The sequence below is a fragment of the Lagopus muta genome, chromosome Z (genome assembly GCF_023343835.1).
Source record: "Lagopus muta isolate bLagMut1 chromosome Z, bLagMut1 primary, whole genome shotgun sequence".
NCBI lineage: Eukaryota > Metazoa > Chordata > Aves > Galliformes > Phasianidae > Lagopus > Lagopus muta.
In genome coordinates, this window is record NC_064472.1 from 14,218,382 (window position 1) to 14,244,296 (window position 25,915).

The following is a 25,915-nucleotide window of genomic DNA, read 5'->3' on the forward strand; positions in this document are numbered from 1 at the left end:
ATGCAGCATCACAGGGAAGATGACTATATCAAGTTTCCATGCTTCACACACCAAGAAGCCCCACATAGACTAATAGAGTAGAAATTGATTATGAAAAAAGAAAAACAAAACTAAGACTTGGGATGTCAAACTACTTCGGCAAATGACATACTCCCTTTGAGTAAATAAAGGTAAGTGCGCTCTCCTCCCTGCATTTGTATATATGTCTATAGTGTCCAAGAAAAGTAGATGTCTACATATAAACAGCCAGTTTCCGTACTGGGAACACTTCAAAATACTAGTGAGGAGCATCAATTAGCACTATTACTTTTTTCCATGTCTCTTAAAAACAAGTCTTTCTATATACTTGCTGTCCAAAAATTCTCCAGGATCTGAGGTAGATATTTTGAAGAGATCACACCAAGGCTAGAAGTCACTGGTCAGAAAAGGTCAGCAAATATATTTGGGTTATATTGTATCAAAAGACATGGGTGTAAGAAGAGCTGATATGTTGACACACCTGACTTTCCTCCTTCAACAGTCTGGGAACACAATTTCTTCCATTTCTGACCACTTAAAAGAGGCTTCATCTTGATTCTTTTACTTTGTAACGTCAGCTTTTCAGTTTTCAATAGAACCCGCTAGAAGTTGCATACAATTCTGTTGCACGCTATGTTCACACTTTCAGAGCAAGTCTAGATAGACAACCCAGCTAAAAGAGACAGACCACTAACCACGTGTTTGACACTTCTTAGAAATGCATCCTTATTGTTGTAGGCTCACAGGGCCACCCTAACATTGGCATAAAACTTGACCAATGTGAAAAAATACATTACTGAAGAAATCAGACAAACTTCTGATCCCTCCCCCCCCCCCCTCAAAAAATACCATGATGTGTAATCATGACATTATGAGAATGTGATCCTTTGCAGGATCTGTTTCTGTTTTTCTTTCTATCTTGGACTCCCAAAAAATTACATAGGGAATGAGGGGAAGATGAGCAATGAGAGGAAAACTACAATCAGCCTTTTCCCCAGGATATTTATCCACCTGTCCTAATGAAAAGTGGTTAACGAAGGCAGAAAAGAGAGGCAGAAGCTCTGCCAGAGGGAGTAACTTAGCAGCAGGAAGAGAGAAGCACTGGAGCTTCTGTGTGCTGAGTCAGTAAGAGGTAGGACAGAAAGCATAGTAGGAGATCACAGCCCCCAGAAACCCTGGCAAATGACAAAAGAAACGATGCAGTGAACCACTTTACACTTTCAGCTGGAACAACCCTTCCTAATGGAAGAAAAAGGAGTCTATGGTTAGTGACTAGTCTATGGCTTGAAGAACTGCCTGCAAGACTGAGCATTAAAACTCCTCTGCTCTTTGTCCACAGTATTTGCACTGCACACTTCTCCCTCCACCACTAAAGCCTTCTTAGGGAAACTGTCTTCCCTACTCCAGTGACTTCAGTAGTATTCTTCAACTCTCATCCTCTTCAAAAGCACCCCCTCTACCCACAACAGAAACCCAAGCAAACAAACAAAAACAACCAGCATATCACTGATGTAAGAATGACTAGTGCAGACATTGACGCCAAGTCCATCAAGAAATTGTGAAGACAGATAATTTCTAAGGAAGATGAGTACTGTACATTCTAAACTTAAATTAGCTGCAAGGTCTCCTCATCTCCTTGTGTTATGAAGTTAGACACAGCATCATAACAAAACAAAAAAAACCAACACACTCAATTAAGAACTTTTAATATTTATCTAATTTTTCCTTCACCATTAAGTTAAAAAGAATAGACTTCATCTGTTGAATATTTGGATTTCACCACACGTGCATCATACTTCAAAAGCCTCCTGGCTGAAACTTCAGTCAACTTTTGTTTTGTCTTTCCTAAAAACCCAGCTAATATGGTTTTTCAACTGTGCCAAGTCCTTCACCTATTTTTTCTTGTTTGTAACTAGAACCAACAAGTAATCTACTGAACTGATATTTCTCAATATTTCCATTGCAAAGTTTAGTACTTTAGGGCAGTCTGCCCTGCTAAAACCCTAAATAGCTTCCAAACTAAAATTAGCAAGATGACCTGCTCAGATCAAGAGAGATTTAAAGTTCATACCAGGTCAACAATCTAACAGCTGTAATAAAGCATCTGATTAGAATATTTATGAAGAATGTAAGTTTATGGGTGGGGAGGGAAGAAAATTGCCCCAAATACTCAACCTAACCCAAGAAATGTCTTACAGACCTTTCCCATTACTTTGACAACATGTCATAAGCAGAGGGAGAGTCATTGGTTACCACACAGTTCACTTTTGAAAGTATGCTTAATTTTGGATGTTTTTTTTTTTTAATGTACATAAAGAAATGACACATGCAGCATAAGATATTCTAAGTATCATCTTGACTATATCTCTGTGTACACACCAGCTTTTTTTCATGCTCTCCAATAGACTTTTTCAGTTATATTTTTAGCTCCAAAACAAGTGATCATCACTTTCATGCCTTGACACCCTATTGATATACTACGTGGAAATGTTCTCAATGTTCTGTGAATTTGGAGCAAAACTTGTACTGGAGGGCTCTGTTCGTTTCGGTTTTTTTTGTTGTTGTTGTTTTTGTTTTGTTTTAATTTAAAAGGAAGGAACAGATGTATTAACTTAGACGGAACAAATTAGGACACGGGGATTACATACACAAGAGCAGTTAGGAAGGCTGTGGCAAAGTTAGCAGATATTTTAGTTTTAAGAGATACATTCAATTCAGAGCAATTACTGACAACTGAGATGAGTCCTAACATTCTGTGTTATTAGGCCTGTCTTAAATACAGGAAAAAAAATTGCTAAGAACAGAAAAATACCATTCATACTTTATAATATGGGGTACCAAGTGATGATGTAAAGTTACTATCTAAACTATGCATCAAAAAACTGACACTGAGCACCTCCTTTTCTGGGGACTCCACAACTGTCCATTACCAAAATCAGGCCTTAGATTCAACGGATCTGTGTAACTTATTGAACTGAGGCATGGGACTAAATGTTTAACACAAAGCTATTTTCTCCTTACTAAAGCACAACATTGAAATGTCAAAAATAACTTTTACAAAAAGAGTACAAGATAGAAAAGGTTGGTAATGCCTTCTAAGCAGACAGCTTGTATTTGTGACAATCTAACAGCATATTGCCAGTCTTTAAAATGATCACTCAAATGATTACAAATTAAGATATACTAGCCGCGACTTCTCTACTTTTTATTGTAAGTAAAACCCCGATGTTCAAAAATAATGCATACATAAATCCCAAAACCAGACAAAATCCAGAGGGAAGCATACAAGTCAGACCACATATACAGCCAGTGCAAGTAATGGACTTCATTTTTTCATAACACAAACTCAATGTATTGAGATGGGACAGAGAGAGTCCAAGTGTTGATATCAGAATTAGATTATACCCAAAATTAGTTGACTGTTTTGTAACTACAGTTAATTTAAAACAGTAATTTGAAACCAATTTATTAAACTGTCCTTTAAAATATTTGTCTCTGTTACCAACAAGAATGTTTTTTTGTTGTTGCTGTTGTAACACAGATCCTGAAAGACTGCACTATGGTAGCCATGGCAAAAACTGGTCTGAAAAAACTCAAGTCTACTGAAGTCAGTACGTAAGAGATCTTATGAACCCTTAAGGCAGACACAAAGCAGACATGTGCAAGAAGGTATTATGTGTTAATCATGACTGTGCTGGGAATTTACTGAATCAGATTTTAAAACAAGGATGTACTGAGTGTAATTAATCAAATTTAAACAGCAACAAAGCAAAGATGAAATGAAATGGATTCTAGAAATTTACTGAGACAGAATCCTCTAAATTAAAGGACATAATCAAATATCATAAAGGAAAATTTAAAATATGAATAACAATGTTGAAGCAAGTTATAAGAAAGGTGTGAGAGTCTGCATTATTAAAGCACACCTACCCACCATAATATCTTTCATTATCTCTCCAGTTCACAAGTTCCAGCTTCCCTTGCAGCAAGCTGTGTAAATAGCAGAGATACTGGATATTTGTACTGCTTCCCTTTCAAACACTTTGCCTTGTTTGGCTTGGCAAAAGAGTAACTATTCTTAAATGCACCATTTCACTGGCTAGTGCAGAGTTCATACACTAATGCACTGCACAGCAGCAGGCAGTATGTTAAGCAGTATCAAGTTTCTAACTAAGGTGCACAAAAGTGCTTCATACATCACTGTACATCTCATCCTTGGCAAGTCTTTCACAGGTCAAAAAAAAAAAAGGCTTTATCTGCCAGCAACAAAGATGAATTTAGGAAGGTCTTGGAGACATCCTCTCCTCCTTATTTTACTTCAGCATCGCACAGTAATGTAAGATCTTGTGTACATACCACTCCCTTCTTAGCTGTTTCCATACACTGCCAAGTATTTCTAAACTTGGCTGAACCTTCCTCCTCCTCTCCACTGCAAGAGGATTCTAAGATGATTAAATGATATTATTCACTGTGATGAGGATTCCAATTTTATTAATGACAACATCTGTGATTTAATCTGGATGCCAAACCCTGCCAATTTACAGCAGACTAGATTCCATATAATAGAAAGACAATAAATAAAAACAACAGGCAGTTCTATTCAGTTAAATTTAAGTTAATTTCAAAATAAGTGATGTTGCTCAACACAAGATTAAAAACTGAATTTCATGAGAACTCCAAACATTCTCAATCATTTTCACATCACCACATATGCTATCTCCTACTAGTAAAGCCCAGCACTACTGCTGCTCCAGCAGCCCCTGAAGGTAACAGGCACTAGCATCTGTACAAAACAGAAGGATGCAGGTGTAAAGCACTTTTTAAATCTGATGGTGTGGAAGCTTGTACTGGAGACAGACTTGAATGCCAACTATGCCTAAAAGGAGGCACAGACCATCACACTCTTCTCTAAGGAGCTGATCAGATTTCAGTGAACTAATTCCAAGCAAAAAGAATTAAGCAATACTTTCACAGCAACAACCAAGCTTTTTGTAGTCAGGTCTCCAGCCACAGAGACACAAGATTTCTCAGGGAAATTCTTTCAAGCCAAATTAATTCCAGCCTACACAATCACCAACTACATACATACTGAGAGAGACAGAATACAACACAAAATGTCAGCTGCTCTGTTGTATCCTACATTGCTTCTCTTCACTTTTGAACCTCTGTCTGCCCCCCCAAAGTATTCACTCACCCATACAATTCACAAATATGTATATCATTCTGAAATCAGTGTTAGCAAGAGTGACTGATCTCATCTGTGTCACTGGTTTTTCCTCTCATAATACTAACAATTTCCAACTCTCCCATTTTTAACATCCAGGAGACTGTGGGGCTTGAGTCTATGTGGTAATAAAAATTATATTTATTATCCATCAACAAGCAATGTCAAGTAGGAAGCAATGAAAAAAAAAATATAAAGGTTAATGCATAGTGAACTTCACTTTCAGATGTCTGTTTTTCATGCGTATAGAAACAACATACATATACATTGGAGCAAAGTCTAAAATAATAATAAAAAGAAAAAAGCCACAGCTATCTTTCTATAAGAATAAATATAAAAATAAAATAGGTAGTTTATTTGTAAGGTGGCCAAAGTATTCAAACAGGAAAGAATAATAGTGAGAACCCTAACAGAACTAAGCATAAGGATTTCACGTACTTTTATCTAGGAGTCAGACTGTAACTAAGTGACCTTCTATTAAACATATGACATTTGGTAATGCAGCTTCAAGCTGACATACTTAGGTTTTGATTTGATGTACAAACTCAAATACTCCAGAATTGTCAAGATCGCTCTAAAGAATGTTCCAAAATTACTAAGATTGTATCTTTTGATTGAGGAAAAACATTGCCATTGATCAAATACATTTTTTATTATATGGAAACTTACAAAATAATATTTTACAACACTTTTCCCTATACTGTTATTACTAATTTCAATCTAGGCATTGGTATTAACTTATTATCCAGGCAACAGTTTCAATAACATTAGCTAACAGAAGTCAGAAGTTGATCTCGCTAATTATTAAACGTTCACTTGGAAGGGTAGTACATAAGACCACAGCCAAACTTCTGGAGTTCCCTTGTTGTGACGGTTTACATAAGAAAGGATAATAACTTTTAAAGCAGCTTCTTTTGTTGTTGTTTTTCGTTATTAACTGCTATAGCTGCATATTTTGTAAGATATTCCAGTTTTAAGTCATGTTAACACCAGTCTGATTAAAAACAAAACAGACTGGAATACACTCCAACCTAATTCACTTCTTTATCAAGGCTGGTGGAATTGAGGAAGCAGGGTTTGACATCTATTTTTGTTTCACATAAAGAATCAAGTTCTTTATACCCTCTTTCTGCCTCACACACTCATACATCTCATTTGACGAAAGCACAGGAAAAAAAAACCCAAAAAAACAGTTCCCTCATCCTTTAAAATCCTCATTATGATTTCATCTCAAATGCATCAATCAAAAGTAAAATGTAATAACACAGGAATTACTGTTCACTGAAAATAGGCATCTTTAAAAAGGAAAAAAAAAACAAAACACAAGAATTCTTCCAACTGGCTTCCTTATTGTCAGCACTGTGTAACTCCAGTATATCCAGCAGTGTAAATTTTCATATTTCACAAGGCAAGAGGTGAGAATGAGCGCCTCAATGTTAAAGAATGTGCAATGCTACTAGGAGACATCAGTCCACACTACTCAAATCTACAACAAACCAAATAACATCAGAATTATTCTGTTGCTGTAGGTGACATTCAATAGGGTAAGTCACTGAACCAAATTTGGGGCCTCCTGCAGATGCTGGTGAACAACACGATGCAAGGAGACGAACATCAATCTTACCGAGCAGACCAATTTCAAATATGTCACTATATTCTGTATGTCAGTATTTTTATTTAATTTCATTTCAGTAATAATGTGCTTCAACAGAAGTGGCTGAAGTTATTTTTCTATGTGACATCAGGATTCACTGGCAATTTCACATGAATTTCTTCACAGGTAAACATTTGACATAATGAATAAATTCAAGGTACTGCAAAGAGGCTCTCCATCATATTCTCCACTGTTGCTGCAAAGTTTTTTCTTTTCTTTTTAAAGTAGCTTATCTACAATAAAATGTTGTCAGAAAGCACTGAAGTGCAGTCAAGAAAACTTCCTACCTTAAAGCCATACAAACTACTGATATTTTCAGTTTAAATCAACAAGTTAAATACAGAGAAATATACATAATGCCTGTGTTCTACAGCATTTACAATTCTTCCCTGACAAATTTGTATATACATAGAGAACTGTATTCTTGGCCCACTCCAAAAGTAACACTTCCAAAAACAGCACATCTGTTAACATGAAAATGCTTACAATGAGAAGTAATACTTTTTCCACGCATATCAGCATTCTCACAAGAACAGAACATTCAGGCTGTACTTATTAAGCCACAGACACATGTATACCTACCCTGCATTGTTACTGACTGCTGTAATACCCTTTACTCCAGTCTTCAGTAAACCCCCAATGAGATTTTCAGGAATCCCACACAGTCCAAAACCTATGCCAAATGAAAGAAAATTGAAAACGAAGCAAGTGTTTGAAAAAACAGCTTAAACTGAAGTGAGAATGTGCACTGGTTGATTAAAAACTATCTTCTGAACATAAAAAAAATCACATTAGCTGATTAAAAAAAAAAAAGAAGTAACAGTTCTAGAAAGAGCTGCACCCCAGTACTGAAATCTCCCAGTCAGCTAGATGCTTCCAGGCTGGATGAAAGCAGTTTACCATCAGATGTCTGCTCATTTGCAAGTGGCTTTTGAAGCAGAGCTCCAAGATCATGTCTCTCCTGATGCAGGTCTTAACTGCTCACTGTGCCTTTACACTCATTAGCCCTCCTATTTCTGCGCAACTAACCTTCAAATCTTCACTGCACAGAACAATTTCAAACAGAAGGAGCAAAGATTTCTCCCATGCAGTGTAACCTATAATTAGGTGATAAAAATCTGGGAACCTTAACTAAGTTCCTGTAAACTGGAAGCAAGATAATCCAGATCTCCACCCAGGCTGAGGTACCTTATACCCCGACTCATTATGCAAAAACCTCATATGCCTAAAATGAAAGAAAATGGTACATTTGGTATGTCCTAGGCCAGGCTCTGATGCTATGATTATTAGCATTTTGTTTGCAACTGGATCTCAGATTTTCATTTATTCCCATAAACAGCAACAAAAAAAAGCCCCAAACCCTCTTCCTATTTGTAATTCTGCATTACTACAATGATGTTTCCCATGTTTTAAACATTACGTTCATTACTCTTCTCCAGTACTAAAAATCAGTTATATCAAGCTAAATAAAGAGATAGTCTTTGGGTAGCTTAAACAAGAAGTTATGAAAATTCAAAAGCTCTAGTCACATTGAAAGCTGATGTGACACAATTCCTTAACTCTTATGGAAATATGACACATTCAGAATAATGTAGATAAGTAGTGCTTTCACTTCCCACAGCCATAAACAGCTTAGGTGATTTGTTCAAGGTCACAGGGAGCCAGTGAAAAGACAGGTACAGATAGAGAACACTACCATAATCATAGCCTAATCGAAATTCATTTCTTCTGTTTGAAATAATGATGCTAATCCAAAAGACTGAGTTTACTTTCAGTGTTCAAACTGACCCAATTAAAGTCTAATGCTTTATTACCGACAAAAAATATTTAAGGTTTTTCTTTTCCCTCACCTAAGAAATGGGGATATGCTTACTGATAAGGTCTGCCCCTCGATTAGCAGAGTTGAAAATTATTTGTTTAAAGTACCCAAACAAGTATACACATTATCAAATTAGTTAACATTAGAAGAATCAAAACAAATGTATCTCATCTATAGAATAAGAGCTTGTGCTCATAAAGAATTGAAGTATTTACCACCAACAAGTATCGTTGCCCCATTGGGTATATCTTTTACAGCTTCAACAGGATCAGTATAAAATTTGGTGTTGCGATGACAGCTGGTAGAAAAATAGCATCCAAAAGCCTGGAACAATAATAAAAGAAGTGAATGAATAAAAAGAAATACATACCAGTTCTGTAATTATAACCATGCCCCTGGCTAACTAATCCTGCATCAAGTGGACAATATCCAAAGAGATTTAAAATTCTGGAATTTTATCCACAACTGCTGAAAAAGTTTTACTTACTGTAAGCACATTCACAAATTACAGAATCACAGGGGTTGAAAGCGACCTCAAGAGGTTATTGAGTCCAACTCCTGGCTAAACCACGCTCCTTACAATAGGTCAAACAGGTAGGCATCCAAATGGGTCTTGAAAATTACCATAAAAGGAGACTCCACAACCTCCCTGGCAACCCATTCCAGTGTTCCGTTGCCCTTACCATAAAGACATTCTTCAGCACGTTAGTATGGAACTTCCAGTGTAGAAGTTTTAGGCTATTACTCCGTGTTCCATCTTTATGCTCCTACACATGACTTACAGCAACTAAAAGACTGCTCTCATTCATATATTACTACTGTAGATTCAAAGGTACACAACTCACTGAGTATAGGAGACGCACAAGTAGAGAGCCAACATCAATACAAATTCAGAACAGAGAGGCCAAAGAACAACTACAGAGCAGAACAGCACTGTAGTAACCAGATGTCCTTTCACAGAATCGCACAGAATCACAGAATCACCCGGGTTGGAAGGGACCTCAAGGATCATGTAGTTCCAACCCCCCTTTGATGACATGATCCTTCCCCAGCCTCCTAATGCAGTCTCAAGTTGTCTTAGTGATAGAGAACAACCTAGAATCATGGAGACTGATACAAATACATGAAAAAGGGAGGGTACATGTGAAATGTGTACTTTGTGGCACAGCTGCTATACCGAAATCATCACAATTTCTTTACTGTATTCTTAGATTGCAGTGATCCTAAATCCTTTCTTTCTCTTTTCTTTTTTTTTTTCTTTTATTATTTTCCACTATTATCATCATGGATAAATACTGCACAGAGCCAGTGCTTCAGTAGCAATTGATTAAGTCACCACAATCTCAAAAAATTGAGAGTATTTGGTAGTTAGTATACTAGCTATTGGTGTTTCCTCTCCTACTTTTACAGTGTAAGTGGGAAAACTTAGAGAAAGAAGAATGAGCAAGTAAATAACAAACAAGTTAATCTACAGACAATTTAAAACACAATTTAAGGCATAATTCTTCTCTACAGAGTTGTCTTAAGATTCATTTACAACCAGGGTAGTAATTTTTGGCTCAGTTTCAAGATTACACAAACTGCTTCCCTCATAAAATTAAGGCTAGAAGGGTTTAGACTGCATATTAAGAAAAGCCTTCTGAACGAATGCTTATTTCCTTCCCATTGGAACATTAATAGTCACCCACTTTGATGAACTCAGAAAAATATTTCTAAGTGGGAACTGTAGTACTGAGAAAGAGACTCTTCTCTGCTGTACCACAGCTATTTCTTTCAGAAATATTTTTTCAGAACTGCAGTCAGACTGGAAAGCACACACCTCCTGGCCCCATTTGGCAAGAGCATGACATAAGAAGCAGGGCTAGCAGCACCAGGTATTTCAGTACAACAAGTCTGCAGGCAGGCACAGAATGGCAGATGAACGGAGCAAGCAGGCTGAAGGGAGGCTGGGTACTGCTGCATAACCATGCTCAGCTCATATGGATAAGAACGTTCTTAAGCAACCACGTGGTAAATCTTCATAACAGCAGAGAACAAAGGAACAGCACATGTATCCAGCATGCTAACAGGCTGTGTGTCTCCAGTGAGAATTCCCATGCTACTACACTAAGTATGTTTTTCTCAGCCCCTTCCTCATTCTCTGTACCATTGGCAACAGTCTGTGACTGCACTGGAGGAGGAAGCTGAAGCCTCTGTGCAGGGCTGCAACTCTGGCAGCCCAGGTTCCCAAGATGCATAGTAGAGTTTTGGTTTAACTCAGCAGGCAGCGCACTATCCTTTGTAGTAGGGTGGTGGAGAGAACTGGGGTAAGCAAAGTAAAACCAACGGGTTGAGACAGATAGTTTAATAGATCAGGAAGTAGGGGAGGGAGGAATAATAAAAAAGAATACCTAAGGTGAGTGATGCACAACACAAGTGTTCACCAATGCTTAGCCAGTCTCTGAGCATCAGAAGCTCCCAGCCAACCCCCCAGCTCTATTGTTCAGCATAACACCACATAAAGTGGCACATCACTTCTGCCAGTTTGGGTCAGCTGTCCTGGTTCTGTCCCCTCCCAGCCCCTGGCTGACAGGGCAGCATGATAAGCTGAAACATCCCTGGCTCTGTAAAAGCACCACTCAAAAAGTACTAACACATAGTGTGAGAATACAGTTGATCACACCCCAAAGTCCAACACAGCCATGTCAGCCAGACACTATGGAAAACTCTACCCAAGCCAAAATGAGAACAACTGGGAATAGAGGAGTCAACCAGAATGGTCAACTGACTGGAAAGAAGCTTTGCAGAAAACACCAAGACAGGGAGAAAGAAAAAGGCAAAATTCACAGAAAAGCAGAAGTATAATTTAGCATAATGAAGACTAAAATGATGATCATTTGCTTATGAAGACATGATGTGAAGCAACTACGAGCACTCGAAAGCAAACAAATTTGTTTTTCCATTCAGTTTTTCAACTGAAGCACTAAGAAAAGCCATGAGTACAGCCACCTGGGGAAGAAATTAATTAGCTCTGGCTCCACATAGGCTGGAAAGCACCAGAGCGGCGTGGTTTGGCGCAACCTTCTTCGCGGACAGCGGGGCGAGCCGCTAGGCAGCGCAGGGCCGCGGTCCGACACCTGCGCCTGGCAGCGCAGCTCCGCACTTGCAGCGCGTGCGGGGTGCCGCCCGGGCAGGGAGCGCCGGTACGCAAAGCCTCGTCCTGCGGCCGGATAGCAAGAGAACCGAACCCGCAGCCCGGCCCACGGTCACCGCCCCGCATCTCGCTACCAGTGCTGTTGCCCGTCCGGCTACCTAGGGCCGGAAGCGTCCTATTAATGGCGAAAATATATATAATTGAAAACCAGTGAAAAGCATCCCTTCGCTAACGCGCACGGGCGAGACCGCCCCTGGAGGCGTTGGCGGCAGGGCGGTCCCCGGCCTCTCGCCTCGCCGCGGGGATCCCGCCAAGGTCACGGCAGCCCCGCCGCGGGACGAGACCGCTTCGTCGCGTTTTACCTCGGCGCCCCGCGCCCGCGCGGCGGGAAGGAGGATGCGGCGGCCGAGAGGCGACAGCAGGAATTTGTACGCCGCCATCTTCGGATGCGCGACTCCCAGAGAAGGAGCGGAGGGGCTGCGGGCAGAGGCGAGCAGGAGGTGGCGGCCGTCCAGCGGCAGGCGGAAGATCCAAGCACGCTGAGGACGGCGGCTCGGGGTCACGTGTGCCGAAGGAGGGTGAGGGGCTCGGCACCGACGCCCACTGACGTCGGCTGCGCCCGAGGCGGGGCTGGCGGAGGGGCGGTGGCGCGGCGGGGGGCCGCGGCCTGCGGGAGCCGGCGGCGGGCGACCGGACGCGGCGAGCGGTCCTATCGGCGGCGACTGCCCGCTCGGGCGGCCGGGGCAGCCCCCGGAATTGGGGCGTCCCCTAGGGCTCGGCCCTCGGCGGCAGCGAGCAGCGTCACGGCCCTGCCCGGTGTCCCCGAGCCCGCGCCCCGCACGCTGAAGAAAGAACACGGCTAGCAGTTCGGCTCTTAAAAACGCTCTGACTGATGGCAAACGTGCATCGACCGACGTGGAGTACTAATTAACGTTACAGATCATCAGTGGTGATGTGTGTGTTCTCTGCTTTACTGGTGGCGCCCTACTGTAAAGCAAGACAACTCGCTCCAACAAATGTAACCTTGTTAAGTTTTCTGTCAGGATTTCAGATGTGTGCTAAGTTTATTCGCAGATCCGTCTTTCTTGCACATCCAGAGAAGATCTAACCGCCTAACATTCTGTCCTGTCAACTCCTGATCAACAATTGAAACCACGAGCATTAAACTTAGAGATGTGGGCTTTCAATGGTTAAGTTCCAGACTCAGAGCCCTCAAGGTTAGCCAGTCCCAGGCAGCACGTGGGCTCTCCCAGGCAGCTAGATGGTGCCTTTGGGTGGAAAATGTTACTGGAATAGATGTATACTTGTTTAAGCAGTCACATGATGTGAACGTTTTAGTGCCAGCACTCCTGTATCTGCTGGCAGGAAAATTCAAGGCATGCCTTCACCATTATTTACACCTTCTATAAATACCCCTAAGTGAACAGTTCATATAATAAGCTGTCAAATGGAACAAAGATTCACAGGAAAATGCAAGAAGCACTATAAATGCAGGAAAAGAGAAAACCCCCCAGAGTAGACATTGCATTAAGTTACATTCCCTGCATTGCTGTTCTCATCTGCAGCACAACTAACCAGCCTTGCTGTATTCAGCTTTTGTCAGGTTAATTTACAACAAAGAAGCCGAGCTCCTGAGAATGCTTCTGGTCTCCCTCAGAATTATTTGTGCACATCCATCTCATTTGGTCAGTGCTGGTCCATCCTTGCAGCAATGCCAATACAGCTACAATTCAGCTAACACACAAACCTCACAGGCAGCAGTGAAGTATCCCTGTTTGGCTCTATGTCAGTAATGTTGGCAAACAAGCAAACTGTTTTATTTGTCTGTACATAAGGAAAAACCAGAACTGAGATGAACAACTTCATTTCTAAACAAATTTTGTAACATTTACTTATAGCTGACCTAGATAATAAGAAAAAATGACAAGATCCTGTGCAATACTATTCCAAAACTTTAAGATTCTCTCAGAACAATTACAGGACATGTATTTACCTAGAGGAAGACAGAAGGGCTACCACTTGCATGAATGACTGAACACCTCAGTCAACCACGTGAACATAAATGTTCAACTTATTCACAAAGTTCAAGTGAAAGGAAGTTACTACAAAGAAAAAAACATTCTTAGCAAAGAAAAATGGGTATTTTCAGATTTAGTGAAAACTAACATTAAAAATCAGCATGGAGTTGACAAATGAAAGTTCATACATAATGTAAATACCAAGGGCAAAATTCAACTGGAAAACAAAAAAGCCACATTCTAGTGATTTACAAAAATTAAAGCAAGTGTCAGAATCACAGCATCAAGATTTCTGAAGAAAAAATTATTGATCAGTTTGAGGAGTCCTGCCAACTGACTTTGGTAACAATTTCTCTTGAGGGGTGAAAGCCTAGGATATAAAAATGGACATTAGAGTATGAAGGGATCCTGAAGCTACATAATGAAAAAGAATCAACAGCTGTTTCGCAAGAGCAGTTATTTATCCCTGAATAACTTCTACAGCAGCCCATGGAAAGCTAATAAATATTTTTATTAAATTGTGAAACTTAGTGGAACCCCACCTAAATGGGAAAACAAACAAACAAACAAACAAAAAAACCATGATCTGTTGGCTTTGTTTGTTTCATACTACTCCATTTACTCCATTTTCCATTATAACAATCATAGTTTAGGCAAGATGCCATACCTTCTGATACAGAACAGTAGAGTGTCTACATCATGCATCATGTCATAGGATCACAGAATATCTCAATTTGGAAGGGACTCACAAAGATTGAGTCCAACTCCCAACCCCACACAAGACCATCCAAAATCCAAACCCTACGACTAGCAGCACTATCCAAATGCTCCTTGAACTACAGCAGCTTGGGGCCATGAGCACTGCCCAGGGGAGTCTGTTCCAGTGCCCAAACACACTGTGGTGAAGAATATTTTCTCAATCCCCGACCGGACCCTCCTCTGACACAGCTCCATGCTGCAATGTTGGGTAGTCTCAAAAACAGAAAACTTCAAACTTTCTGACTACTGTAGATACTAGACTCCATTCAAAACCAGGGTATTTATAAAGTTATACAATACTTCAATTAGGAAATTTTTAATTTAAAAAAAAAGATCACAAAAGTAATTTATTCAACATGATCCTTGGCACCTCTATTCATGTTATAATAACACATATTTAGTAACTGTTATCCATACTGTCTGGATTAGTTAAGTGTAATGACCTTCAGCTGTGACAGATAGCATACCTACTAGCTCTGGAAAAGAGAAAAGTGATTTATCTTTCCTTTACTGGAGGAATGAGAAGGAAGGAAAAAAAAAGCCCATTCAGCAGATATTTGCAGACATCATCTGTGGAGGTGATGTATGTTAGTAAATTGGAAGCTGGTTTAAATTCTAATTCAGTAAATGTTACTAATCTCTTTCTTTTTGTCAGGATTTCTTTTGCAAGAATGAGGTTATTTTACAATCTACCCTTGTTGAAGATTAAACATAAACATAACACAAGGGGCTGCGGAAACAAACTGGAAACAGGAATCCTGAGCATCCATCACACTGCATGTCAGTTCATGTTAGTTAGTACTGCTGTAACAGGCTTTTCTAGATTCTGCAATGTAACATTACACGGGGTATGTTCAAACAAACCTCATCAGCAAACACAACTTTAAAGCAGGCTCCGGGCAGTCTTTAAAAAATCTACTAGTGAAGAAATCTTTGTCCTTGTATTTGAAATGTAACTGACAGAAAGAAATACAAAACATTAACATGGTAACAAAGAGCCACTTCTGCAGAAATTGCATGCAGTAAACAAATCATACATCCCATAACTCACTGCAGCTAGTGCTGCACAATGAGACTGTAAGACAGATACTGGAGCTGGAAATGAAGAAAAGCATGAGCCTTGTCTACCAGTTTCAAGGAGGAAATGAGTTACAGGTGAAACTTGGACTTTGCCATCCATTTCATGGGTGTGGTGCTTAGTTCTTGGTGACAAGAGTCTGGCATGCAGATCCACACATGCAATACAAATCCATGTATTTGATCATTCAGTTTGTAGGGAGACAGTTCCCTGCACTGGGAAAATTGGGTGCCAATCAATTCTTATCTGAATTGCTTTGCTCAATTCAGCTGCTGGAGAAAAAACTATCTTGAGTTCAGAACTTCCTTCTGCAGTGGCCAGTCCATCAATACTGGGTCAGTATTTTCAACTGGAAGCAGGATCTGAAGCCTACCTACATGTACATTAGGAAAACGCAACAGTCATTTTGTTTCACGTTTCATTTTTCAGTTTCAATCAAATGAACAGAAGAATTACTTACGCAGCTAAGATTTCACATAATCACAGAATCACAGAATTGTAGGGGTTGGAAGGGACCTCCAGAGATCATTGAGTCCAACCCCCCTGCCAAAGCAGGTTCCCTGTAGATTCCCTATAGATTCCCTATCCCATAAGATACAGGACAAAATCTGATTTTTTTATTATATTCGTTACAAGGTGATTTAAAAAGAAATATTAATTTATCCAATTTTTAGAAGTACTGGTTAGTCTCAGAATTTGAAGATTTCGTTTAGCTCTCTTGGTTTTGGTAAAACACAACATTTTTATCTGGCTCTACAAATGTGCACATTTGTGCTAGATGGCTGTTAAGCCTACATCGCAACTGAGTTCCCTGCATTAATGAACATACATCTTTTTATTGTGAAGCTCTTGGACCTTTTGTTCACAATTTCACCAGCTCCAAACAGCTCTTCAGAGATCCAGAATTTTTTTTTTTTTTCCCAGGGGCCAGTTTGAAAACATATTCTAACATTTCACAGGAAGTCACCACTCTGTTTTGGGAGCTTTGTGCAGCTTTAGCAAATACAGTCATTTACAATCATCAGTACCATGAAACATGCCCAGTTAAATCCCAGAATAGATTGAGCACTGTAGAGATGCCCTGTTACATCCCACTGAACTCTCAAACAGGGCACGCAGTTTGACATTTATATTCCTCCAGATACCATGGACATCCTCACTTAAAACTAGCAGGCCTCAATTAGGAACTACATCTGCAGCAAATTTAGTACAGAGATATTTAAGTAACCACAGTGACCTCATGGACTGCACTGAAACTAATTACTAATGGCGAAAGTGTCTCAGATTCTCATATTCCCAAATTCACAGATTCCCTAAACTGCCAACTAATTTGCTCAACTCTCAGCTATTATACTGCCACACAGATTAATACAAAATCCCCTTAGTAGAATTAATTTGCTTTGATCCAAGGAAATTAAGAACAAAAAACTCTGTATGATGTAAAAAAAACCTTACTACAAGTTAGGTGAAAGTTCTCTAAGGTAAGTTACACATTACAGTCTCAAGAACTTACTGTTTCAAACCGGGGGAAAATTGTCTAGGTTGCCATGCAGATTACAGCCACCCATATCAGCTTGGTACTCAGTCAGCATACAAAAAAAAAAAAAAGGCAGTATTCAGCCAGATAAACAATCCAACTTCATGCACCAAACCATTTTGCAACTCTGAAATTAATGCAATTAAGTTCTAGGAACGTGCAGGTAAGGTCTTTTTCTGATCAAATGACATTATTTCTGTCTTAGGTAAAAGTCAACTATGAAATAATATACTAAATTACAAACACAGTAATCTGTAACATTTGGAGACTGAGGTGATGTTTACTGTAAGCAAGTTCTCCCAAACCAACACTTACAGGAACCCATAAATTACATGTGCCAGGCAAAGGAGTGACAAAGCTGTTCACAGTACACAAAGTTCTTTGACCATTAACCATAAAATAGGAAAATCCAGGTTTCCTCGCCTGTTGCCAATAAACTGCTTCACTGCATTATAGATTATTGTATGCTTTACATTTGCTGTTTAAAAGGTACTTAAACTCTAGCAGCATCACTATGTCAGACTCTAATATACCCTGTTTCCAGGAAGATGATTTTAGAAAAATCATAGAATCACAGAATCATAGAATCACAAGGTTGGAAAGGACCTACAAGATCATCTAGTCCAACCACCCTCCCATCACCATTGCCACCACAAGCACTCAACCACATCACGCAGCACGTCATCCAGACGCCTCTTGAACACTGCCAGGGACGGCAACTCCACCACCTCCCTGGGCAGCCATTCCAGTGCCTGACCACTCTGAGAGAAAAAGTTCTTCTTTATGTCTAACCTAAACCTCCCCTGATACAACTTGTGGCCATTTCCCCGGGTCCTGTTTGTTGCCTGGGAGAAGAGGCCAAACCCCTCCTCATCACAGCCTCCCTTCAGGAAGTTGTAGAGTGCAATGAGGTCTCCCCTGAGCCTCCTCTTCTCCAGACTGAACAATCCCAGCTCCCTCGGCCGCTCCTCATAAGAGTTCAGCTTCACTGCCCTTCTCTGGACACGTTCCAGGCCCTCAATATCTTTCCTGTAGTGAGGTGCTCAAAACTGAACACAATACTTGAGGTGCGGCCTCACCAGTGCTGAGTAGAGGGGGATGATCACCTCCCTGCTCCTGCTGGTCACACTATTTATAATGCAGGCCAGAATGCCGTTGGCCCTCTTGGCCACCTGGGCACACTGTTGGCTCATGTTCAGCCAAGCATCAACCAACACCCCCAGGTTCCTTTCCTCTCCATAGTCACAAAGCAGTTCCAACTTCAAAGTTCAGCACATGCCACTTTCTAATAACCAGTAATCACTGCTAAATCATCTTATATTTTCTGAACATGCATAAATGCCAAGCAGGTACCATGTTGCCCACATGCAGATGACCTTGTTATAACAATGAAGATTGTTTTTATTTCATCAAAACACTGTCTGAAATATGAACATACTAGAAGCAAGTAAAACAGAAAACAGTCATGCAAGTTTGGAGAAACAAAAACATAGCCACCTAGAGTTCACATGCATCTCCAGAATTAATATATTTCGCATCTGTTGAACAAAGTACCCAATTTCACATTTGGCATCATAAATATCAAATATGCTGACTTAAATGTATTTTAGAATGAACACATAGCCTTATTAAGTTGACCGACTTAATTTAATGCTTCCTTAATAGTTTACATGACATGGTGACACTGTGACATTGAACTCAAGAAATCATTTTCACAGAATTTAATTCCACAAGGATGAAGGAAAGCTCTGATAACTATTTTCTTAGCACTGTTCGGATTGAATTCCAGTTTTCCACACCTTCTGCAGTAATTCTGATGAGGAAGAGTATGTCTCTCTGTTATTCAGAGAGGCATTTGAAAAGTGATACCACGATACTGACCATCTTTCTTACAGATATTAGATACAGGAAAGTCATGAAGCTCACATACTATAAATACACATAATAGTTTCAGTGCATAATGCAAAATATTTTCACTTATTTTAAAGAGTAGAACTATTTTTTTCAAAGAGGGATGAAAGACATGCAAAGGACTATTATACTATTCTATGCATACAATGCACTTCCATAAAATCAGTTTCTCTCAACTATTTATGCAAGCAAAATGTATACACCTTCAGCTAGCAAAGTTGGAATTCCAACATCTAAGACCGACTGCAACAATACAATCTTGACCGAGGCAGCTTTGTCTATGTGACCTGAAAAACAGATTGAGAAACTGACACATCCACTTGCCTCTTTACTCACTAAAGGTCATCAGATGATGCAAAACGATCCAAGACTGAACTAAAGTAACATATTTTGAGCAAACCTTTATTATTTAAACCCACATCAGTTATTAGGGATACAACTTACCAGAATATTGTCCTTCATAAGGCAGATAAACTAGCCTAATTCCCACTGCACACACAAATTCTGAACTCACACTGAAACAGTGCAATTGTATTTGCCTTTAATTTAGGTTATTACTGTTTTTGCACATTTTAGAAGTATGTAATCTTTTTAATTGAAATTAATTAATTAATCAAAGCCCAAAGGTGAGTCTTTCTCATTGATTTCCTCATGAAACTTTGCCATTCCTACCCAACACTTTACAAATATACACCAAACTTTAATTAACTTTAATTAATCAGAAATCAAGTACAGTTTCTATTAGAAGCTCATAGTCCATCCAGTCTTTACTAAACCAACTCATATTATTCTCAGTTATTATTATTACATTTAAATCAGAGACAGCTTACAAATTACCTTACAAATATTACAAAAATCTGACATATTATTTGTAGTAAAACTGGGTACTTATTTCAATGGATCTGAAATATACTGATTCTGGAGAGGCACATGAATGCTAACTACTCATGGAAATCATAGTAATTTACTGTCACTCTCTGATACTTACAAGTTACTGCACTATAAACTTTCCCAGATACTACAGAACTTAAAGCATGCTGCTCTAAACTGAAATCAGTATATCTGTTTTAATGTATTTGCTGTTCATTTCAAAGCCAAATTTTGACCATGGACTTTTAAACTGCTAGGAATTGCTGGGTAAGGGATATTTTGAAGAAAAGTCAGTTTGTGACCAAAACAGACCATTCAGTGGTACCTTCATCACTAGTTACTACTAAAATATACAATCAAAGTACACATATTTTCACCAAAAATCAAAATGACTTCTTTATCACCCAATTTATGTGTCATAGCTCAAGAAAATTTGCACAGCCTGGAAAACTTCGAAGTTCTTGAGACTACTTGTAATGATAAAAGTGTAAAAATCGTTGCTGTGCAAATTATTTATTTGGATATTTCTGCACTTTTAAATGAAAACAAGCATTTTCTTACTACATGGTTTTCCAGTTCCTCTTTTTAAAAATTAGTGGGGGTAATACTAAGTATACAGAGGAACCACATAGTTATCTCTAATTTCTTTAGCTTCCAGAAATAAAAGAGGTCACCACTTCTAAAGCAACATAGATTACACACGTTCAAGATAGTTGTTCTGATATATTCATAGATTTCAGATATTCAGAGATCTCAGGCTAGCCCACTTTCCCAATTACATTTATCAGGATAGTCAGCCAATATTGCCAGAAAACCACAGGACAAAAATAATTCTTCACTGGTAACCAGTTACAACCAGTGTGTTTCTCTAGCAGCATGCACATTTACAAACAAATTTCAGAAGGACTAAAGAGTATTAGTACTGATTTGGAAGAAAAAAAAAAGCAGTAGAATTTACTGTGGCAAATAAATATGAGAAAAAATGCATACCCAATGAGAACAGAACCTACTGAATATTTTGGAACTACAAATTTCTGAGACAAAAATGATAGCTGTAATTATCACTTATGTATGTGGCATGAGCCACAACTGTTTACATACTGTGAAGCTTTTGGTTGTGCTTCCACCAATGTAAGAACAGAGCCCATTTTTAAACAGCCAACATCTTACTAGTAACAGTATCTTCCAAATTAGGAAGCACTAGAAAGCAAATTATCACAAATACTGGATAAATACATTTACTTGAAACTTCTTTTATCACGCTATAACAATTCCCTAAAACAATTCTATAGAGAAAAGCTTTTTTGCTTCAATAAGATTTGTGTTGGGAGACACCTAGAAATAATATTTTTCTTGAACATATAGAAAAAAAAAAAAATGAAAGGATGCAACTAACTTTGTAGAAAACTTGGAGAAACTAAATTTTACTATTTTCCAACCCTGAAAAGAAGGGGAAGAAGTAGAAAACCCCAAATCAAGACACAGTCTTCAAAGATTGCCAGCATTTGTCTAAATGGCTTTTATCTAGGGGCTTTTATCTAAAACGAGTTCTAGGCAAAACTAAAACATAAAGCAAATTGAGATAATTGTTCTCTCAAATAATCAGACATCTGTTCTTTTATCAGTCCTTCGAACAAAGTGCTCTGCAAGGTGCATGGGGAATACTAGCATCATAGCTCTATAAGGTTCAACACACAGCTTGGGGGTTTCCTGCCAGAGGGAATAAAGCTTGGAGAAGGCATTTTTTCTTCTCTCAATTTGTAGCAGTTTCTGTTTTGCCAGGTTGCTATTAACAGAATCATCTCTTTCAGTCAAGCCACTGTCAAGAAAAGTCAAAAACAGATTCCACAGCATATTTAAAGAAACATTGGATAATAGTTTTTGGACAAAATCATATACCTTCAGTCTTGGAACAGGTACTTGTAGAATAAGCTGCAGTGCTTGAGTACAGGCAGAGGAACAATACTGCTTCCTTTGTCAATTAAGTCAACACACAGCCATTTTAATTTTGTTTGTTTGCTTCTCCAAAAGTGACACCTTGAAAGATTAGATGATATCTCCTTCCCTATTAAAGGCTCATTTGCCAACAAAAAAAGTCAGTAAGAGAGCAACATAAGTCACAGCTGGATGTTGAAATGAGAATCATAGCAGGAGTAAGCAAGAAGCAATCTGAAGAACCTGAAGGCAACTTACCAACACACAGCCATTTCTCCGTCCCAAAACTGACAGTGTGGAAACTACTGCATTTCATTTAAAGCATGAAGCCCTATCTCCTCTAATGCAGTTATTTACCTTCGTACTTTCAGTATTAAGGCAGATGTTCTTTAGATGAAAATATGTATTTGGGTGTGGACTGTGCTGGACTAAATAACAGGATACACAGAAACACTAAGAGATTTAATCTCAAAATTATTATTTTTTTCCTTTTGGTTTTGCTTTTGCATTGCTTTTGATCTGTTTGATTGCACTTCTGTATGGCATATAACTCAGGCAACAGCAAAAGCATCCATGCCTGTACACAAACAGCGGTGCTCTGTTACAGACACCGCGGCGAAGCGCAGCCATGCTTCGGAGGTACAGCAGTGGGAGATGAGCTATATAACTGTCAGAACGAGCACAATGCAGCTTGCAAGGAGACCGCCAGGCGGAAACGACACCCCCACAGCCCGAGCGCTGCGCCGCCGCCATGACGTACTGACGGCGGGAAAGGGTGTAGCGCCACCCCGCGGCTCCATCCCCCGCAGCTCCCGAGAGAAGGCGCGGTCCGCCGGAGCTGCTGCGCGTGCGCACGGCGCTGCCGCTGCGGTTATGGCGGCGCCCCGTAGCTTCAGCGTCTGGCGGTGCCGAGCGCGGTGACGAGCGCGGGCGGCGGGGAATGGCCGAGGCGGGGAACGCGGTGTCCGCGCTGGGGCCGCGGCTGGAGGCGCTTGGCCGGCGGCTGGCGGCGCCGAGGGGAGCGGGCGGCGATGGTGAGGGGCGGCCGTAGGGAGTGGAGAGGGAGGCCGTTTCCCTCGTCCCCGGCGAGCTGCTGAGGGCACCGCCCTCCCGCCAATAAGGAGTCAGGGCCCGGGGCGAGACCGCGGTCCGCGGAACGTTGAGGCCGCTTTGTTGAGCGGGTGGTGAGGCTGAAGCCCGCCCCTGTGTGGCACCGAGCCGGCCGCTGTGCCCGTGCGGTGTGTGGTGCTGCCCGCGGGGCCCTCCGGTCGGTGACGGCGGGGGGAGCAGCGCAGAGCCTCCTAGAGAGCTGCGCGTTGTCTGCCGCTGCACGCATCACGAGGGCTGACCCTGCTAAGGGGGCACTGTGTTCTTCTTCAGGTATCTTCTTAGCAAAGGGCTCTGCTGCTCTGGAGAGACTGAAGGACCTCTGTAAAGAAGGGAAAGAGAAAGCACATCATTCCACGATTCTACAGCTTTACACACAGGTAGTGCATACGAAGCACGTTAACTGCCTGCTTTTGGTGTGTGGGAGAAGGGTAGGGTACAGCAGGAACTGATCTGTGTTACCTAGCATGTGTGGTAACACAGAACACATAAAATGCCAGTCTGCTTTTATTTGGTTTGGGAGATGAGTTAAGAATTGACATGTAGGACATAAAGAGACATGAAGAGTTACCTCAACTGCAAACAACCATACTTTTAACTTGTTACTTTTTAAAATTAAGGATTACTTTAAAATTGAAATCCTTTACGAACTGTAACAAGTGTGCGCTTGTTACTGCACACTACCATCTGATTAGTTTGCTGGTGGTATTTTCACATTGTGTATCTTCTTGCTTCCATAGGCTGTCCTAGACATTACCTATTTTGAGGAAAGCCAGCTTGTGGATGAAGATTTTGCAGGGGAATCTTCATTACAAAAAGTTAAAGAACTTATCTGTATTCTTTCAGACCCAGAAGACTTAGTGAGGGAATGCAGCATAAATGAAGAAGTGAGTACTAACATTATTCATCCAGAGAATTAACTATTTATTACTTAAAAATCAAAAATCTGATTTGGGTAGTAGCACTTGTTTTTTTTTTTTTCCCCAATGATCTTAAATTTTTTCCAACACAAATACGTTTTAGCTGTATTTAAATAATGATTCCTGAAAATAATTTTTCAAGTAACTTGTGTGCCGAGAATTTTCCTTACTAACATTTCCTGATTCCAGACACTTTTGACAACATAAATGCAAAGTACTGGACATATGACTGAGCACTGTTGTTAAGCACAGCCTTTAAAGAGGGACGTTTAACATATATGCATGCGTGAGTGTGTATGTGATAGCTCAGATGGCTTATTTTTTGGCTTATCACAGTTTGCTGGATTTTATTTCAGCCTGTCAACGTCCTTAGTACAGACTTGGTAGAATGTCTTTACTGGAGAAAAGGAGCCCTGTTTTACATGTATTGCCATAGAGCAAAAGAAAGGAGCGAATGGATGAGAGGAAACGTTGCTTTATTTAAAAAGGTAAAGGAGATTTTGTGAAGTGCTCTGAGGGTATGAGTGCATGTAAGTATAGTTAAAAGCATGACTTTTCTTTTTTAAAACTTTTTTTTTTTTTTCCTCCTTTTAAATAAGACTGAGGAAATTCGTATCTGGAAGTATTTCTGGCTATCATTAAATTAATGAGAATTTATCTAATTTTTTTCCTTTTCTTTTAAACTATATTCAGTGTCTTAATGATGGAGTTCATTACCTGATGAAGATGCTTAGCTTTAGATGCCCTCTTCATTTAGATGGAGATGTCTCACTTCAAGATAAAGACACAGCTAGACTACTCAGTGAAGGTAAAAAAAAAATAAAAAAATAAAAAATAAAATAAAAAATACAGCACACACCTGTAACTGCTCCACTTTATGAAATCTCTACTATGTTTGTTTTTTTTTTTAAATTCATTTGCATTCAAAGACTGTCACTTTTTAGAACAAAAGCAGCAAACAAACAAACAAACAAAAAAACAAACAACCAAACAGATATGAGAGAAGTAGGCAGAAGTACTGCTACTGCTTAAAATGTTCAAATGTTAATGCTCAAATAGCATCTTTTTGCTGGACTTGGAAGGCTCGTAAGTACTCTAATATGAATATACCTCACCGTACCAGCATTTAAAGAAATACGGAACTTTTCTAGGATAAATAGGCAAACACAATTAGCAGAGTATTTATATGCCCATCTTAAATATTTAAATATTATGAAAGGGCGAAGTGGGTGAAGTAATGAGCAAGACCGTAATCCACATTCTCTTCTGGGGAACTTCAGTCATACAATTGTAGAAATGTGTGCTTTAGTCTACCTCTCAAATAGGCTTATGTTGCCTTTGCCAGCATTGATTACTGTGTTACTAGAAAAAAGTGACAAACTGTATATTTGTTCACAAGAGAAGAATGAAATACCTGATCTAAATTGTGTTTTGCAGGTATATTTAGTGACACGCACTTACTGGCCATGATGTACAGTGGAGAAATGTGCTACTGGGGACTGAAATACTGTAGAGAGGGAAAGCAGGAGAACCTCAAGATGACGAACTCAGTGTCTGGCAGTGAGCTGGGCTGCAGATCACAGGGTGCACTGGTGGATTTCCGAGAGCTGGGCAAAACCATGTTAACAAAGTACATTGCTGTGTGTGAGGGACTTTTAAAAGACCAAGGATGGAACACAACAAGTGCAAACCAGATGCTATGTTACCTCAGGAAAACCCACAGCTAGAATTGTTGCTGTTGCTCTGCTGGAAGCTGCTCGCTGTGTGATGAGCGCTCATAGGATGACTGTCTGCTCCAGGCTGGGTCCTGCTGGGCCTCGAGCCTGCCTGCTCGTACAGAATGTATACTCAGTTGCATTAAAGCACGACTTCAAAGAACGCGCGGCACGGCGGTCCAAAGTGCTGCGCGGTAGTGCTTCTGGAACGCGTCAC

The 25,915-nt window shown here is 39.9% G+C and overlaps 3 protein-coding genes across 4 annotated transcripts in view; 2 read left to right on the plus strand and 1 right to left on the minus strand.

Annotated features, from left to right (window-relative positions):
* Positions 1–12,403, minus strand: part of OXCT1 (3-oxoacid CoA-transferase 1) — an 87,855-nt gene extending 75,452 nt beyond the window's left edge. Inside the window, exons 1-3 of the mRNA XM_048930909.1 lie at positions 12,211–12,403; positions 8,931–9,039; positions 7,479–7,569 (exon numbers count right to left, since the gene is read on the minus strand). Coding sequence (XP_048786866.1) covers positions 7,479–7,569; positions 8,931–9,039; positions 12,211–12,288 — 278 coding nt within the window. The 5' untranslated portion in view covers positions 12,289–12,403. The remainder of the gene's footprint in view (positions 1–7,478; positions 7,570–8,930; positions 9,040–12,210) is intronic.
* The window catches only part of GHR (growth hormone receptor), a 996,322-nt gene that overhangs the window by 683,402 nt on the left and 287,005 nt on the right, over positions 1–25,915 (plus strand). The window lies entirely within an intron of this gene.
* Positions 22,712–25,717, plus strand: RIMOC1 (RAB7A interacting MON1-CCZ1 complex subunit 1; the record flags this gene model as incomplete). The annotated part of the gene is given in 7 exon segments (XM_048931735.1): positions 22,712–22,787; positions 22,790–22,990; positions 23,337–23,443; positions 23,804–23,950; positions 24,340–24,471; positions 24,677–24,791; positions 25,421–25,717. Coding segments are annotated over 7 exon segments (1,068 nt in total), but the record flags the coding sequence as incomplete, so codon positions are not given.